The sequence below is a fragment of the Entelurus aequoreus genome, linkage group LG04 (genome assembly GCF_033978785.1).
Source record: "Entelurus aequoreus isolate RoL-2023_Sb linkage group LG04, RoL_Eaeq_v1.1, whole genome shotgun sequence".
NCBI lineage: Eukaryota > Metazoa > Chordata > Actinopteri > Syngnathiformes > Syngnathidae > Entelurus > Entelurus aequoreus.
This window is the reverse complement of record NC_084734.1, coordinates 1,123,734-1,143,111: the sequence shown is the minus strand read 5'-3', so window position 1 is coordinate 1,143,111 and position 19,378 is coordinate 1,123,734. Positions and strand designations below refer to the sequence as shown.

The window sequence follows — 19,378 nt, the reverse complement described above, 5'->3', positions numbered from 1 at the left end:
ACTTCATGGGTGTGTTTGTGTAAACTGGGACTTCATGGGTGTGTTTGTGTAAACTGGGACTTCATGGGTGTGTTTGTGTAAACTGGGACTTCATGGGTGTGTTTGTGTAAGCTGGGACTTCATGGGTGTGTTTGTGTAAACTGGGACTTCATGGGTGTGTTTGTGTAAGCTGGGACTTCATGGGTGTGTTTGTGTAAACTGGGACTTCATGGCTGTGTTTGTGTAAGCTGGGACTTCATGGGTGTGTTAGGGACTTCACAACCACTGCACACACAAAAAGGGTGAACATTTCTTCAAAAATGCACCTGTGTCAAATTTGAAGACAGAAAAACATGACAAAATGTAATTGCTTATTTGTCACATGACTAGGTGGTCTGTGTCATATATATATATATATATATATATATATATATATATATATATATATATATATATATATATATATATATATATATATATATATATATATATATATATATATATATATACTGTACATACTGTACATACTGCATTGTTGTTGTTGTTGATGTCTGCTGTGTTCTCTGTGTGCTTAGTGGACTTAGTGGCGCTGAGCAACTTGGTGGAAGTGTTTCGGGAGCAGGATCTCAGTCAAGGCGAGCGCGTGATGGACGTGGTGGAGGTCATCCACGGGCTGACGGCGCTTTACGAGAGGCTGGAGGAGGAGAGGACCGTCTTGGTCAACGTGCCGCTCTGCGTGGACATGTGTCTCAACTGGCTGCTCAACGTCTACGACAGGTGAGACACCTGCAGCCATCACCTTACTTATTACTGTCGTATAATCCAACTTATATATATCACCAAAAATGATTCCCGGGCGCGGCATCCGCTGCTGCTCACTGCTCCCTTCACCTCCCAGGGGGTGATCAAGGGTGATGGGTCAAATGCAGAGAATAATTTTGCCACACCTAGTGTGTGTGTGTCAATCATTGGTACTTTAACTTTTTTAATATATAATATATGTATATAATATATATATATATGTAAATATATAAATATATGTCTGTTTCTTGTTTCCAGGTGTCTGTTGTCTGTTTTCTGTAGTCTGTAGTCTGTAGTCTGTTGTCTGTTGTCTGTTGTCGGTAGTCGGTAGTCGGTAGTCGGTAGTCTGTTGTCTGTTATCTGTTGTCTGTTGTCTGTTGTCTGTTGTCGATAGTTGGTAGTCGGTAGTCGGTAGTCTGTAGTCCGTTGTCTTTTGTCTGTTGTCTGTTTGTAGTCTGTTTCCTGTTTCCAGGTGTCTGTTGTCTGTAGTCTGTAGTCTGTAGTCTGTTGTCTGTTGTCTGTTGTCGGTAGTCGGTAGTCTGTTGTCTGTTGTCTGTTATCTGTTGTCTGTTGTCTGTTGTCTGTTGTCGATAGTTGGTAGTCGGTAGTCGGTAGTCGGTAGTCTGTAGTCCGTTGTCTTTTGTCTGTTGTCTGTTTGTAGTCTGTTTCCTGTTTCCAGGTGTCTGTTGTCTGGAGTCTGGAGTCTGTTGTTTATTGTCTATTGTCTGTTGTCTATTGTTTGTTGTCTATTTTCTGTTGTCTGTTGTCTGTTGTCTGTTGTCGGTAGTCTGTTGTCAGTAGTCTGTTGTCGGTAGTCGGTAGTCTGTAGTCTGTGGTCCGTTGTCTTTTGTCTGTTGTCGGTAGTCGGTAGTCTGTTGTCTGTTGTCTGTTGTCGGTTGTCGGCAGTCGGTAGTTGGTAGTCTGTAGTCCGTTGTCTTTTGTCTGTTGTCTGTTTGTAGTCTGTTTCCTGTTTCCAGGTGTCTGTTGTCTGTAGTCTGTAGTCTGTAGTCTGTTGTCTGTTGTCTGTTGTCGGTAGTCGGTAGTCTGTTGTCTGTTATCTGTTGTCTGTTGTCTGTTGTCTGTTGTCGATAGTTGGTAGTCGGTAGTCGGTAGTCGGTAGTCTGTAGTCCGTTGTCTTTTGTCTGTTGTCTGTTTGTAGTCTGTTTCCTGTTTCCAGGTGTCTGTTGTCTGGAGTCTGGAGTCTGTTGTTTATTGTCTATTGTCTGTTGTCTATTGTTTGTTGTCTATTTTCTGTTGTCTGTTGTCTGTTGTCTGTTGTCGGTAGTCTGTTGTCAGTAGTCTGTTGTCGGTAGTCGGTAGTCTGTAGTCTGTGGTCCGTTGTCTTTTGTCTGTTGTCGGTAGTCGGTAGTCTGTTGTCTGTTGTCTGTTGTCGGTTGTCGGCAGTCGGTAGTTGGTAGTCTGTAGTCCGTTGTCTTTTGTCTGTTGTCTGTTTGTAGTCTGTTTCCTGTTTCCAGGTGTCTGTTGTCTGGAGTCTGGAGTCTGTTGTTTATTGTCTATTGTCTGTTGTCTATTGTCTGTTGTCTATTGTTTGTTGTCTATTTTCTGTTGTCTGTTGTCTGTTGTCTGTTGTCGGTAGTCTGTTGTCGGTAGTCTGTAGTCGGTAGTCGGTAGTCTGTAGTCTGTAGTCTGTAGTCTGTGGTCCGTTGTCTTTTGTCTGTTGTCGGTAGTCAGTAGTCGGTAGTCTGTTGTCTGTAGTCTGTGGTCCGTTGTCTTTTGTCTGTTGTCGGTAGTCGGTAGTCGGTAGTCTGTTGTCTGTTGTCTGTTGTCGGTTGTCGGTAGTCGGTAGTCGGTAGTCTGTAGTCTGTAGTCCGTTGTCTTTTGTCTGTTGTCTGTTTGTAGTCTGTTTCCTGTTTACAGGTGTCTGTTGTCTGGAGTCTGGAGTCTGTTGTTTATTGTCTATTGTCTGTTGTCTATTGTTTGTTGTCTATTTTCTGTTGTCTGTTGTCTGTTGTCTGTTGTCTGTTGTCGGTAGTCGGTAGTCTGTTGTCTGTAGTCTGTAGTCTGTGGTCCGTTGTCTTTTGTCTGTTGTCGGTAGTCGGTAGTCGGTAGTCTGTTGTCTGTTGTCTGTTGTCTGTTGTCGGTTGTCGGTAGTCTGTAGTCCGTTGTCTTTTGTCTGTTGTCTGTTGTCTGTTTGTAGTCTGTTTCCTGTTTCCAGGTGTCTGTTGTCTGGAGTCTGGAGTCTGTTGTTTATTGTCTATTGTCTGTTGTCTATTGTTTGTTGTCTATTTTCTGTGGTCCGTTGTCTTTTGTCTGTTGTCGGTAGTCGGTAGTCTGTTGTCGGTAGTCTGTAGTCTGTGGTCCGTTGTCTTTTGTCTGTTGTCGGTAGTCGGTAGTCTGTTGTCTGTTTGTAGTCTGTTTCCTGTTTCCAGGTGTCTGTTGTCTGGAGTCTGGAGTCTGTTGTTTATTGTCTATTGTCTATTGTTTATTGTCTATTGTCTGTTGTCTATTGTTTGTTGTCTATTTTCTGTTGTCTGTTGTCTGTTGTCTATTCTCTGTTACGCCTTTTCATCAGGAATAAGTGTGCCCCAGACAGATCATTTTTAAGATTTAAATACTATGACTGGACAATTAATTTGCTTTAATGAAATGTTTTTAAAACTTGATGCTTTTTGAAACAGCTCAACAGGAAAAGGATGTAAACACAAGTTTTTAAAGAGGATAGAAAGATATTTGCATTATTGCAGTGCAATTAAATTCATCCTATGAATGGGACATTAAACCAGAGAGTTTTTATTTTATATTAAAAGTAATTTCTCCCCCATTTTTTTTAATTATGATTTGCTCCGATAATTATAAGTTGACATTTTAAATATGTAAACATTTCAGATATTTTCTTTAAATTTGAAAAAAAATCCCCAAACGTTTTTATTTGTTAATTTTTTTGTTATAATTTATTGCAAACGTTAGGAGTTCCCTTTTTAAATATGTTAACATTCCAATATGTGCCTTGCATGGTACTAACAACTACTTCCTTCTCAGTGCGCCTACTTTGCAGCGAGTCACAAGGTGACTTGGTGTCAGCCGAGTCACTAAGACGTGGATGACAAGGTAGTTAATGAAGCTTTTAACGAGCTGCAGAGATAAACTGCATGTGTTACTCATCAGGACTTCTGCCATGCGAGTCCAAAAGCACTTTTTGTCTACAATGACAATGAAATAGAGATGGAGTGTTTTAGAGAAGGGGTCACCAACCTTTTTGAAACCAAGAGCTACACTACCGTTCAAAAGTTTGGGGTCACCCAAACAATTTTGTGGAATAGCCTTCATTTCTAAGAACAAGAATAGACTGTCGAGTTTCAGATGAAAGTTCTCTTTTTCTGGCCGTTTTGAGCGTTTAATTGACCCCAAAAATGTGATGCTCCAGAAACTCAATCTGCTCAAAGGAAGGTCAGTTTGTAGCTTCTGTAACGAGCTAAACTGTTTTCAGATGTGTGAACATGATTGCACAAAAGTTTTCTAATCATCAATTAGCCTTCTGAGCCAATGAGCAAACACATTGTACCATTAGAACACTGGAGTGATAGTTGCTGGAAATGGGCCTCTATACACCTATGTAGATATTGCACCAAAAACCAGACATTTGCAGCTAGAATAGTCATTTACCACATTAGCAATGTATAGAGTGTATTTCTTTCAAGTTAAGACTAGTTTAAAGTTATCTTCATTGAAAAGTACAGTGCTTTTCCTTCAAAAATAAGGACATTTCAATGTGACCCCAAACTTTTGAACGGTAGTGTACTTCTTGGGTACTGATTAATGCGAAGGGCTACCAGTTTGATACACACTTAAATAAATTGCCAGAAATAGCCAATTTGCTCAATTTACCTTTAACTATATGTTATTATTAATAATTAATGATATTTACACTTAATTGAACGGTTTAAAAGAGGAGAAAACATGAAAAAAAATGACAATTCAATTTTGAAACATAGTTTATCTTCAATTTCGACTCTTTAAAATTCAAAATTCAACCGAAAAAAAGAAGAGAAAAACTAGCTAATTCGAATCTTTTTGAAAAATTTTAAAAAATAATTTATGGAACATCATTAGTCATTTTTCCTGATTAAGATTAATTTTAGAATTTTGATGACATGTTTTAAATAGGTTAAAATCCAATCTACACTTTGTTAGAATATATAACAAATTGGACCAAGCTATATTTCTAACAAAGACAAATCATTATTTCTTCTAGATTTTCCAGAACAATTTTTTTTAAAGAAATTCAAAAGACTTTGAAATAAGATTTAAATTTGATTCTACAGATTTTCTAGATTTGCCAGAATATTTGTTTTGAATTTTAATCATAATAAGTTTGAAGAAATATTTCACAAATATTCTTCGTCGAAAAAACAGAAGCTAAAATGAAGAATTGAATTAAAATGTATTTATTATTCTTTACAATAAAAAAATTAATTTACTTGAAGATTGATTTAAATTGTCAGGAAAGAAAAGGAAGGAATTTAAAAGGTAAAAAGGTATATGTGTTTAAAAATCCTAAAATCATTTTTAAGGTTGTATTTTTTCTCTAAAATTGTCTTTCTGAAAGTTATAAGAAGCAAAATAAAAAAAAATAATGAATTTATTTAAACAAGTGAAGACCAAGTCTTTAAAATATTTTCTTGGATTTTCAAATTCTATTTGAGTTTTGTCTCTCTTAGAATTAAAAATGTCGGGCAAAGCGAGACCAGCTTGCTAGTAAATAAATAAAATTTAAAAAATAGAGGCAGCTCACTGGTAAGTGCTGCTATTTGAGCTATTTTTAGAACAGGCCAGCGGGCTACTCATCTGGTCCTTACGGGCTACCTGGTGCCCGCGGGCACCGCGTTGGTGACCCCTGTTTTAGAGTCTTTGTGCACGGGCGTCTTTAAAATGCCACAACACGACTAAATCTCCAAAGCGCACTGGATCAATCCTGCCGTCTGAGACAGAAGTGGAAACAAATCCTCTTTCACGCCAACGTTCAACGTACATATTGTCTCTCCTTCTTCCCGCTGCCTCACAGAGCACAGACGGCAACAGAAGCCGGCGTTAAACCCCCGAGTGACTTCTTTCTTAAGTACTCGCTACTAATGAGACAATCACAGACTTTGCCCGCTGCATAAATTCCACAGTAATTGCTTTTGCTTTTTATATCAATTGCAGTGAGAGTGTGTGTGTGTGCACTTGTAACGCTGCCAGGGAGGTTATGCTTTATTTACAGTCCTTCTTTTAATCATTACTTTAGCTTAAGTGGCTGCTTGTGATGGCTAAATGAGCGTGTGGCACACTCGCTTGCTGTATTGACACTGTGTTGCTTTCATCCTGCTGAATTGGTGCGCTGGCACATTTGCGGGTAAATAGTTCAAGGAAAGTGTCGTTATCTGCCGGGGGAAATGAGTGCGTAACATAAGTCAGTCCACTCAACATTCCCCAGCAGGTAGATGCTCTGACAAGACATGAGGTTATATTTTACACACTATAGGCCGCTACTTTTTCCCCAAGCTTTGAACCCTGCGGCTTATACAAAAACGCGGCTAATCCAATGGATTTTTTTCTTCGCTAACGGCTAACTGATGGAATGGATGAAGCAAAGAAATCAAACAATGATCCACTTTAAGAAACGGTTGAAACTCCCAAGTGTTGACAAAGTACAAAGAAGAAGAATCCTGATAAACATCTTGGGCCTTATTAAAAACGGAGAAACTGTTATTCCTTTCATAAAGGACGAATAAAGACATCAATGACTTCTGTTTTGTTTGATCAGCCGTTTTACTGCCGAGTTGCAGACACCTTTTGGTAACAATTAAAGTACGTAAAGAAACATTTACCATCAATTCCGGACTACAAGCTGTTACTTTTTTCCTAGGCTGCTTAAAATGTGTGGATTGTTCTTCGCTGACGGCCACTCGTGGTGTGAATAGTTTAAAAAAAGAAGCAAGCGCCACTGAATGGATGTCTTATTGTTTGTGCTTGCAGGTGCTGTAGTACCCTTCTGTTTAGACTGAGCTATGAACCGGAAGTACAATTGCCGCTCAGTCTTTCAGCCGTCCATAGCGTTACTACTCCAAGCAACGTTTATAAGTTTTACAATACAACTAAAACAATTCTTACTTACTAAAGCGTCCCGTGTGTGATGTCTGTAGGAGTGTTTTCACGCGTGTTTGTGCATGTTATCTTAATGTAATGACGCTAGCGTCGTTAGCGTTAGCCAATCGGCTAAGACGTTTACGAGTGTCTGTGTTAGTATTATTAACTTACAAACGTACAATGGCATTCTTTTTGTATTGTTTCACTTTCACTAATTCCTCAGGAAATTCACCAAAACGTCAGCGTGGAGTTATTGAGTCTGTTTAGCTGATTGGCGAGCTAGCTTGCGCAGCTAGTGGGTCCATGACCATGACTTCTGTTTTGTTTGACCAGCCGTTTTACTGCCCTGTTACAGACACCGTTTGGAAAGAATTAAGATATGTAAATGAACTTTTTACACAATCTTTCCGTGTAAATAACTCATTTCACAACTTATATATCTGCGACTTATAGTCCAGTGCGGCTAATATATGGAAACATGTTTTTTTTATACAACGCAGTGAGTGTGTCTTATATGCGGGTGCGCTCTAAAGCCTGGGAATGATGTCTTATTGTTTGTGCTTTGGTGCCATCTTTTGGACAAGCTTGTTCACTGCAGGTGCTGTAGTACCCTTCTGTTTAGACTGAGCTATGAACCGGAAGTACAATTGCCGCTCGGTCTTTCAGCCGTCCATAGCGTTACTACTCGAATGGATTCTTTATTCATCACTCCAAGCAACGTTTATAAGTTTTACAATACAACTAAAACAATTCTTACTTACTAAAGCGTCCCGTGTGTGATGTCTGTAGGAGTGTTTTCACGCGTGTTTGTGCATGTTATCTTAATGTAATGACGCTAGCGTCGTTAGCGTTAGCCAATCGGCTAAGACGTTTACGAGTGTCTGTGTTAGTATTATTAACTTACAAACGTACAATGGCATTCTTTTTGTATTGTTTCACTTTCACTAATTCCTCAGGAAATTCACCAAAACGTCAGCGTGGAGTTATTGAGTCTGTTTAGCTGATTGGCGAGCTAGCTTGCGCAGCTAGTGGGTCCATGACCATGACTTCTGTTTTGTTTGATCAGCTGTTTTACTGCTCTGTTACAGACACCGTTTGGAAACAATTAAGATATGTAAATGAACTTTTTACACAATCTTTCCGTGCAAATAACTCATTTGACAACTTATATATCTGCGACTTATAGTCCAGTGCGGCTAATATATGGAAACATGTTTTTTTTATACAACGCAGTGAGTGTGTCTTATATGCGGGTGCGCTCTAAAGCCCGGGAATGAATGTCTTATTGTTTGTGCTTTGGTGCCATCTTTTGGACAAGCTTGTTCACTGCAGGTGCTGTAGTGCCCTTCTGTTTAGACTGAGCTATGAACCGGAAGTACAATTGCCGCTCGGTCTTTCAGCCGTCCATAGCGTTACTACTCGAATGGATTCTTTATTCATGACTCCAAGCAACGTTTATAAGTTTTACAATACAACTAAAACAATTCTTACTTACTAAAGCGTCCCGTGTGTGATGTCTGTCGGAGTGTTTTCACGCGTGTTTGTGCATGTTATCTTAATGTAATGACGCTAGCGTCGTTAGCGTTAGCCAATCTGCTAAGACGTTTACGAGTGTCTGTGTTAGTATTATTAACTTACAAACGTACAATGGCATTCTTTTTGTATTGTTTCACTTTCACTAATTCCTCAGGAAATTCACCAAAACGTCAGCGTGGAGTTATTGAGTCTGTTTAGCTGATTGGCGAGCTAGCTTGCGCAGCTAGTGGGTCCATGACCATGACTTCTGTTTTGTTTGATCAGCTGTTTTACTGCCCTGTTACAGACACCGTTTGGAAACAATTAAGATATGTAAATTAACTTTTTACACAATCTTTCCGTGTAAATAACTCATTTGACAACTTATATATCTGCGACTTATAGTCCGGTGCGGCTAATATATGGAAACATGTTTTTTTTATACAACGCAGTGAGTGTGTCTTATATGCGGGTGCGCTCTAAAGCCCGGGAATGAATGTCTTATTGTTTGTGCTTTGGTGCCATCTTTTGGACAAGCTTGTTCACTGCAGGTGCTGTAGTACCCTTCTGTTTAGACTGAGCTATGAACCGGAAGTACAATTGCCGCTCGGTCTTTCAGCCGTCCATAGCGTTACTACTCCAAGCAACGTTTATAAGTTTTACAATACAACTAAAACAATTCTTACTTACTAAAGCGTCCCGTGTGTGATGTCTGTAGGAGTGTTTTCACGCGTGTTTGTGCATGTTATCTTAATGTAATGACGCTAGCGTCGTTAGCGTTAGCCAATCTGCTAAGACGTTTACGAGTGTCTGTGTTAGTATTATTAACTTACAAACGTACAATGGCATTCTTTTTGTATTGTTTCACTTTCACTAATTCCTCAGGAAATTCACCAAAACGTCAGCGTGGAGTTATTGAGTCTGTTTAGCTGATTGGCGAGCTAGCTTGCGCAGCTAGTGGGTCCATGACCATGACTTCTGTTTTGTTTGATCAGCCGTTTTACTGCCCTGTTACAGACACCATTTGGAAACAATTAAGATATGTAAATGAACTTTTTACACAATCTTTCCGTGTAAATAACTCATTTCACAACTTATATATCTGCGACTTATAGTCCAGTGCGGCTAATATATGGAAACATGTTTTTTTTATACAACGCAGTGAGTGTGTCTTATATGCGGGTGTGCTCTAAAGCCCGGGAATGAATGTCTTATTGTTTGTGCTTTGGTGCCATCTTTTGGACAAGCTTGTTCACTGCAGGTGCTGTAGTACCCTTCTGTTTAGACTGAGCTATGAACCGGAAGTACAATTGCCGCTCGGTCTTTCAGCCGTCCATAGCGTTACTACTCGAATGGATTCCTTATTCATGACTCCAAGCAACGTTTATAAGTTTTACAATACAACTAAAACAATTCTTACTTACTAAAGCGTCCCGTGTGTGATGTCTGTAGGAGTGTTTTCACGCGTGTTTGTGCATGTTATCTTAATGTAATGACGCTAGCGTCGTTAGCGTTAGCCAATCGGCTAAGACGTTTATGAGTGTCTGTGTTAGTATTATTAACTTACAAACGTACAATGGCATTCTTTTTGTATTGTTTCACTTTCACTAATTCCTCAGGAAATTCACCAAAACGTCAGCGTGGAGTTATTGAGTCTGTTTAGCTGATTGGCGAGCTAGCTTGCGCAGCTAGTGGGTCCATGACCATGACTTCTGTTTTGTTTGATCAGCCGTTTTACTGCCCTGTTACAGACACCGTTTGGAAAGAATTAAGATATGTAAATGAACTTTTACACAATCTTTCCGTGTAAATAACTCATTTGACAACTTATATATCTGCGACTTATAGTCCAGTGCGGCTAATATATGGATACATGTTTTTTTTATACAACGCAGTGAGTGTGTCTTATATGCGGGTGCGCTCTAAAGCCCGGGAATAAATGTCTTATTGTTTGTGCTTTGGTGCCATCTTTTGGACAAGCTTGCTCACTGCAGGTGCTGTAGTACCCTTCTGTTTAGACTGAGCTATGAACCGGAAGTACAATTGCCGCTCAGTCTTTCAGCCATCCATAGCGTTACTACTCGAATGGATTCTTTATTCATGACTCCAAGCAACGTTTATAAGTTTTACAATACAACTAAAACAATTCTTACTTACTAAAGCGTCCCGTGTGTGATGTCTGTCGGAGTGTTTTCACGCGTGTTTGTGCATGTTATCTTAATGTAATGACGCTAGCGTCGTTAGCGTTAGCCAATCGGCTAAGACGTTTACGAGTGTCTGTGTTAGTATTATTAACTTACAAACGTACAATGGCATTCTTTTTGTATTGTTTCACTTTCACTAATTCCTCGGGAAATTCACCAAAACGTCAGCGTGGAGTTATTGAGTCTGTTTAGCTGATTGGAGAGCTAGCTTGCGCAGCTAGTGGGTCCATGACCATGACTTCTGTTTTGTTTGACCAGCCGTTTTACTGCCCTGTTACAGACACCGTTTGGAAAGAATTAAGATATGTAAATGAACTTTTTACACAATCTTTCCGTGTAAATAACTCATTTCACAACTTATATATCTGCGACTTATAGTCCAGTGCGGCTAATATATGGAAACATGTTTTTTTTATACAACGCAGTGAGTGTGTCTTATATGCGGGTGCGCTCTAAAGCCCGGGAAATACGGTACAAAATCTTTCCATCCAAATATCTGCGGCTAATATATGGAAAATTATTGTTTTCCTTCTAACATTTAGCGGGTGCGGCTTATAGTCTGGAAAATACGCTACTGCAAGCCGGTGTGTGTTACAAGATGGTGTGCACAGGGCATGGATGTGCCACATGGCTGCTGGTGTGTGTTACAAGATGGTGTGCACAGGGCATGGGTGTGCCACAAGGCTGCTGGTGTGTGTTACAAGATGGTGTGCACAGGGCATGGGTGTGCCACATGGCTGCTGGTGTGTGTTACAAGATGGTGTGCACAGGGCATGGGTGTGCCACATGGCTGCTGGTGTGTGTTACAAGATGGTGTGCACAGGGCATGGGTGTGCCACATGGCTGCTGGTGTGTGTTACAAGATGGTGTGCACAGGGCGTGGGTGTGCAACTTCAGTGTGTGAGAAAGGAGATGACAGCCAGTTGCCTCCTTAGGCTGTGGATCCACCCCAGCTTCTACTTTAAGACTTGGAAGCTCAGTGTTCAGCTCAGCTCTTCTTTGACTTCTCCTCCGAGTTTAATCATCTCAACTCAGTAAAGCCTTCACTCCCAAAAAAAAAAAAAAAACCCCCCACCTGACTTTTCCTCCGCGTGCCAGCAGCATTTGAGGAAGACACAGCTCAGGATGCTTGATTGAATTATACACTCCTTGCAAGCGATCATCTTCTTTTCCCTCCTCGTATGCTAATCTGATAAGATTGTGTCTTCTTCCAATTGTTGCCCATTAAAATGCTGAATTGTTTCCCAGGGGGCGCTGGCAAGCTCGCTGTCAAACTGCAGAGAACAGATCAATGTTAGCTTCTCCAAAACGACATCGCACTTCTGAGACGCATGCCAACAAGATCAGGAGAATATTATTTAGAGTCTTTCTTGTTATATATTACAGGAGGGAGTTGACGGCACAGACACGAGGGGGCAGTATAGCTCTATGTATTTTTATTATATAACGTCGGCATCCTTCCGTTCCGGGAGAGGATGGAGTAGATCCAAAATGGGTGGGTGGATCTCACTGCGAGATGGCCCCTGGCCCCTGTTTCCTTCGCCAATCGGATGGTTTTAGAACCGGTATCTGCTGGAGTGACCTCTCCAGTGAACCTACATGGCCTGGGCATGGAACTATGGAGGGCAAGCTGTTGTCCAGGCAGCAAGCGCCCCCCCCCCCCCCCCCCCCCCGCTCCGCATGGTTGGTGGATCCAAGGGAGCGACGAGTGTCGATACAACTTGGTACAGGCGACGCCGCAGGAGTTGCCGGAATGACGCTACAACATCAAACCGCCTTCAGGACTCCGGCTCCTGATTTTCTGTCAGGGTTTACTCCCTTAGCCTTACCCTCGAGTGGATTGACTGCAAGGCAGCGGTGGTTTTGAGATTGGAGATTTCCTTCTCCTAGATGGGCTGCCTTACCAGGTTTACGAGCCCCATCTGCCCGGATGCGGCAGGTAGCACGGGGTTACATCTTACCTGTGGCGGTATAAGCCCGACCTGACTATGACTATGACTATTATATATATATAGACAATATATATAATAATCAAACAATACTAATATAAACTAAGGAAATGGAGTGCGACTAGATCCAAGGTGTGTGTGTGATTAGCTGTAGTGTTTCACCAAATGTGTTGGGCGAGAGGAGGAACAAGGCATGAAGGCGGTCCGTGGGGCAGGCAGATGGTCAGGGCGAAGGGCGAGGCGTAGGAGGTCCGTGTCTAAGCGGGGGTCGAGGATCGAAGGGAGGCAGTCCAAAGTCCAGGGAGAGTCGAGGCTCGAAGATGGAGGATACGGGAAGCAAACGTAACAGGATAAAGTTCCGGATAGGATCCTTGGGTCCACTCGTCTTTATACCGCTCGCCCTCATCAGTCCCAGGTGTGCAGATTGCTGATCATGTCATGTGGGCGTGACGCGGCCAGCGCGAGCAGGGGCGTGTCTCATCGCGCTGCCAACGGAGGTGCTGGCAGACCAGACCCAGCTGCCAGAGAAAAACGGGTTCGAGCCCACGCCGTGACATTTCTCCCGCTCATGGCCACTTGTTGCTAGGCAGAATATGTGGAATACATTGGTTAGGGATGCAATGTATTATCAATTCTGACTTTACGATGGTATGGTTGACCGCACGAGTCCGGACGGAACTGGCTGTGTTTCCATGTAATCTACAAACAGTCAGTGGTCTGATAGCTATTAGTTGCCATCTGGTGGCCTGAGTAAGTAGCTCAAGTCAGTGGCCTTTATTTGTACATCAAGCGTGCACATCATTTACTTATATGACCCAATCCCAACAACCCTCCCTAGCCATGGTGTAGAAAAACAAACATTCAACCAGCACAAAAATTCAACAAAGATGGTCACACGTAACACAACTTGCTCTTGGAACTTTGTGGATGTTATTAAAAAATATATCCAATCAGCGTAAAAAGCATCAAAACTACACCCGTTTTAAATCCGTTACAAGGGATGATGGGAAAAAATGCAAAACGTTCTCCACACGCATTTTAACTGCTTGATATTTCTGATGGACGAGTCGACTAGTCGTTGACTAATCGACGATCAAAAATAATCGTTAGTAGCAGTCCAAACGTGTAGTGTGTTACTTCAGAAAAGAGGGGTGTGGGATACTTCTCTTGTTGTCTAATTTGTATTTGACTTTATTCAAAGTTTGGCTAGAATTGTATAAAACAAAACTGGTTTTATTTGAATTAATATAGACGTTTATCAGAGCTGTTTATCTATTTTATGGAGGTAAAGTATAGATTTTGAATTGAGAATCGATTCTGAATCAATTTGTTACCGCCAAGAATGGAATCGAACGGTGTGGTTCCCAAAGATTCACAGCCCTATGAAGGAATGTATTCATATGCTCAGTCCATAGGACAACGACCAGCAATGTTCTTGTGTGGTCTTACCGGCTATGGCTCACTTTAGGTGTAGACACCAGTTTATGTGGCGAGCCATGTTGTCTCTGGAAGAACCATTCATCAAGATCTGTTGCCTTCCTCTCAGGGAATAAAACTCACTGCTCACTCCCAAGTTCTTTTGGATGACATGTATGTCGAGTAAAAAGGACCACCGAGACAGAATAGTACTTGGCCAAGTTTTACTAAAGCCTTAGGAGACCAGCCCTTACAACGCAACTATAGCATCAGCAAGCGAGGTCTAACCTAACCTATCCCATAACCCCGGAGGGTCTTTGGGGCACCACAGACGATCCATAGGACAATGACCAGCAATGTTCTTGTGTGGTCTTACCGGCTATGGCTCACTTTAGGTGTAGACACCAGTTTATGTGGCGAGCCATGTTGTCTCTGGAAGAACCATTCATCAAGATCTGTTGCCTTCCTCTCAGGGAATAAAACTCACTGCTCACTCCCAAGTTCTTTTGGATGACATGTATGTTGAGTAAAAAGGACCACCGAGACAGAATAGTACTTGGCCAAGTTTTACTAAAGCCTTAGGAGACCAGCCCTTACAACGCAACTATAGCATCAGCAAGCGAGGTCTAACCTAACCTATCCCATAACCCCGGAGGGTCTTTGGGGCACCACAGACGATCTGTTGACCAGCTCTCTCCATCCCTGTCTGTCCTCAGCACCTCTCATTGCCTCAGTGAGTTTCAGGTGAGTCCATTCTCCGATGTTATCTTCCCATCTTTTCTTTTGTCTCCCTCGTCTCCTGCCACCTTGTACAGTGCCTTGCAGGATGGTCTTTGCAAGGCCTGAGGATCTGGTGATGTCCGTACCACCTCAGTTTCCGCTTTATGACCGTGGTGAGCGGGTCATCATGTGGGCCGATGGCTTGGCTGATCTCTTGCCGGACTTTTTCGTTTGTGACATGTTGGGTGTAGGAGATACCCATGAGTCTTCTGTAGCATCTTATCTCCATGTTCTGAATTCTGTTCTGCAGCTCTGCTGTAAGGGTCCATGTTCCACATGCGAAGATCGACATTACAAGTGAGCGCTGGAATCTCACCTTTGATGCCAAACTGATGTTTGTGTCTTTCCATATGGGCTTGAGTTTTGCCAGGGCAGCAGTTGTTTGAGCACTTCGGACACGATTGCACCGAGGTACGTGAAGCTTGACACCGTGTCCAGTGCCTGTCCATTGACTTTGATGTCTGAGCGGATGCCATTGTTGTTGTTGGTCATCATTTTGGTTTTTCCAGCATGGATTTCCATTCCATAGGCTCTGGAGGTCTAAACTCAAACAAAAAGAGTCAGTTTGTGTAGAGTAAAAACAGCCCCTCCCGCCCAGAAAGAAATGCAGCTGCTTCTTCAAAACCGATAAGGAACTGGCCAAAACAGCTCTGTGAGCCGACAAAACAAAGAGTTGACTAGCGTACATAAGATAAAAGCAAGGAGGTCACGAGAAGACACACTACATGGGACAATACTAGCTGCTTTAAAGGCCTACTGAAAGCCACTACTACCGACCACGCAGTCTGATAGTTTATATATCAATGATGAAATCTTAACATTATAACACATGCCAATACGGCCGGGTTAACTTATAAAGTGACATTTTAAATTTGCCGCTAAACTTCCGGTTCGAAACGCCTCTGAGGATGACGTATGCGCGTGACGTAGCCCGGCGAACACGGGTATGCCTTCCACATTGAAGCCAATACGAAAAAGCTCTGTTTTCATTTCATAATTCCACAGTATTCTGGACATCTGTGTTCGTGAATCTGTTGCAATCATGTTCATTGCATTATGGAGAAGGAAGCTGAGCAAGCAAAGAAGAAAGTTGTCGGTGCGAAATGGACGGATTTTTCGAACGTAGTCAGCAACAACAGTACACAGCCGGCGCTTCTTTGTTTACATTCCCGAAAGATGCAGTCAAGATGGAAGAACTCGGATAACAGAGACTCTAACCAGGAGGACTTTTGACTTTGATACACAGACGCCTGTAGAGAACTGGGACAACACAGACTCTTACCAGGATTACTTTGATTTGGATGACAAAGACGCAGACGTGCTACTGTGAGTATGCAGCTTTGGCTTCTAAACATTTGATCGCTTGACCGTATGTGCGCAACTTTTTTTTGCGTATGTACGTAACTTTTTAAAAATATATAAGCTTTATGAACCTTGGGTTAGGTGAACGGTCTTTTGGGCTGAGTGATTGTGTGTGTTGATCAGGTGTTTGAATTGTATTGGCGTGTTCTATGGAGCTAGGAGCTAGCAGAGGAGCTAGGAGCTAGCATAACAAACACGCAGGTGTTTTTATGCAGGATTAATTTGTGGCATATTAAATATAAGCCTGGTTGTGTTGTGGCTAATAGAGTATATATATGTCTTGTGTTTATTTACTGTTGTAGTCATTCCCAGCTGAATATCAGGTCACCCCCGGCTCTCACAGCATCTTCCCTATCTGAATAGCTTCAACTCCCCACTAGTCCTTCACTTGCACTTTCCTCATCCACAAATCTTTCATCCTCGCTCAAATTAATGGGGAAATTGTCGCTTTCTCGGTCCGAATCTCTCTCACTTCATGCGGCCATCATTGTAAACAATAGGGAACTTTGCGTATATGTTCAACTGACTACGTCACGCTACTTCCGGTAGGGGCAAGCCTTTTTTTTATCAGATACCAAAAGTTGCAATCTTTATCGTCGTTGTTCTATACCAGGGGTCACCAACCTTTTTGAAAGCAAGAGCTACTTCTTGGGTAGTGATTAATGCGAAGGGCTACCAGTTTGATACACACTTAAATAAATTGCCAGAAATAGCCAATTTGCTCAATTTCCCTTTAACTCTGTTATTATTAATAATGAATGATATTTACACTTAATTGAATGGTTTAAAAGAGGAGAAAACACGAAAAAAATGACAAATTTAGAAACATAGTTTATCTTCAATTTTGACTCTTTAAAATTCAAAATTCAACCGAAAAAAAGAAGAGAAAAACTAGCTAATTCGAATCTTTTTGAAAAAATTTAAAAAAGAATTTATGGAACATCATTAGTCATTTTTCCTGATTAAGATTAATTTTAGAATTTTGATGACATGTTTTTAATAGGTTAAAATCCAATCTGCACTTTGTTAGAATATATAACAAATTGGACCAAGCTATATTTCTAAGAAAGACAAATCATTATTTCTTCTAGATTTTCCAGAACAAAAATTTTAAAAGAAATTCAAAAGACTTTGAAATAAGATTTAAATTTGATTCTACAGATTTTCTAGATTTGCCAGAATAATTTTTTTGAATTTTAATCACAATAAATTTGAAGAAATATTTCACAAATATTCTTCGTCGAAAAAACAGAAGCTAAAATGAAGAATTAAGTTCAAATTTATTTATTATTCTTTACAATAAAAAACAATACATTTACTTGAACATTGATTTAAATTGTCAGGAAAGAAGAGGAAGGAATTTAAAAGGTAAAAAAGGTATATGTGTTTAAAAATCCTAAAATCATTTTTAAGGTTGTATTTTAAAATTGTCTTTCTGAAAGTTATAAGAAGCAAAGTAAAAAAATAATGAATTTATTTAAACAAGTGAAGACCAAGCCTTTAAAATATTTTCTTGGATTTTTGTATTCTATTTGAGTTTTGTCTCTCTTAGAATTAAAAATGTCGGGCAAAGCGAGACCAGCTTGCTAGTAAATAAATACAATTTAAAAAATAGAGGCAGCTCACTGGTAAGTGCTGCTATTTGAGCTATTTTTAGAACAGGCCAGCGGGCTACTCATCTGGTCCTTATGGGCTACCTGGTGCCCGCGGGCACCGCGTTGGTGACCCCTGTTCTATACTAAATCCTTTCAGCAAAAATATGGCAATATCGTGAAATGATCAAGTATGACACATAGAATAGATCTGCTATCCCCGTTTAAATAAAAAAAATTCATTTCAGTAGGCCTTTAAAAATGACTATGGATGAAAAAAGAAGACTCATTCTCACACGAGGCAGAAACCAGGTCCTCTGGAGCTTGACGCCTATGACCTTAGCAAAGTGGGCCACTGGATTCTGCTGCCTCACGTAGCAGTGAAAGGACGGCGAGGAAATGATTCCAAACACTGAACCGTGACACAGTCAGAGTTCTGTGAGGCATAAACCCAAGAACAATTCCCCGCAGTGCCTTTAGTAATACAATTCCACACCACGGCACTGACCTGTGCTGTCCTCCCATGACCCGTGTAACACTCGTCTTCCACTAGGCCTAATGCCATGCATCCTTCCCGGCTTGAAACTTCTCTCCTCTCTCCTCTCTCCAGTGCTCGCAACGGCAAGATGCGCGTGCTGAGCTTGAAGATGGGTCTGGTGAGCTTGTGTGAGGCCGACGTCCAGGAGAAGTACAAGTGTAAGTGATTACTGTCATGGAGGCAAGGACTCTGCAGGCTTTAGAAGGACCGAGTCCGTTGGTGCGCAGCCTGCCTGACATGTCCTCCATCACTCCAGTGTGAGACTAAAGCCTGCCTGACATGTCCTCCATCATTCCAGTGTAAGACTAAAGCCTGCCTGACATGTCCTCCATCATTCCAGTGTGAGACGTAAAGCCCACACACTCTTCTGTTGGCAAGTGGCCGCTTCCATACAACTAAAGTGTCTTTCATTTTCATTAACTTTATACGCATTCATTTTTTTAATTCTATGTTAGTTATTTTTTGCACCTTTTCTCCATTTTTACTACAACACAGCAATTTGAAGTGTCAGAGTCAAAATGTTCTTGTGTTTAGTACCAATAAGAGTGCTAGATATAATAATAATAGATTTGATTTGTTTGACAACTAGCGAGCCTTGCAAACATGCCATCCATGATTGTGTGAGCGGTAACAGTTACACTTCCGATACGATACCAATATCAGCAGGAATCATACGTACTTGTAATATTTACTAGTCTTAGACTTAGATTGGTCACATCTAGTCTTAGGCTTAGATTGGTCACATCTAGTCTTAGACTTAGATCGGTCACATCTAGTCTTAGACTTAGATTGGTCACATCTAGTCTTAGACTTAGATTGGTCACATCTAGTCTTATACTTAGATTGGTCACATCTAGTCTTAGACTTAGATTGGTCACATCTAGTCTTAGACTTAAATCGGTCACATCTAGTCTTAGACTTAGATTGGTCACATCTAGTCTTAGACTTAGATTGGTCACATCTAGTCTTAGACTTAGATTGGTCACATCTAGTCTTAGACTTAGATCGGTCACATCTAGTCTTAGACTTTGATTGGTCACATCTAGTTTTAGACTTAGATCGGTCACATCTAGTTTTAGACTTAGATCGGTCACATCTAGTCTTAGACTTAGATCGGTCACATCTAGTTTTAGACTTAGATTGGTCACATCTAGT

General features: G+C 41.1%; 1 protein-coding gene across 4 annotated transcripts in view; it reads left to right on the top strand.

Moving 5' to 3' along the window:
- Positions 1 to 19,378, top strand: part of drp2 (dystrophin related protein 2) — a 299,389-nt gene that overhangs the window by 208,256 nt on the left and 71,755 nt on the right. For all 4 annotated transcript variants that reach the window (XM_062043976.1, XM_062043975.1, XM_062043974.1 and 1 more), the window contains 2 exons: positions 555 to 756; positions 18,296 to 18,381. In XM_062043976.1, the coding sequence (XP_061899960.1) occupies positions 555 to 756; positions 18,296 to 18,381 (288 nt within the window). The remainder of the gene's footprint in view (positions 1 to 554; positions 757 to 18,295; positions 18,382 to 19,378) is intronic.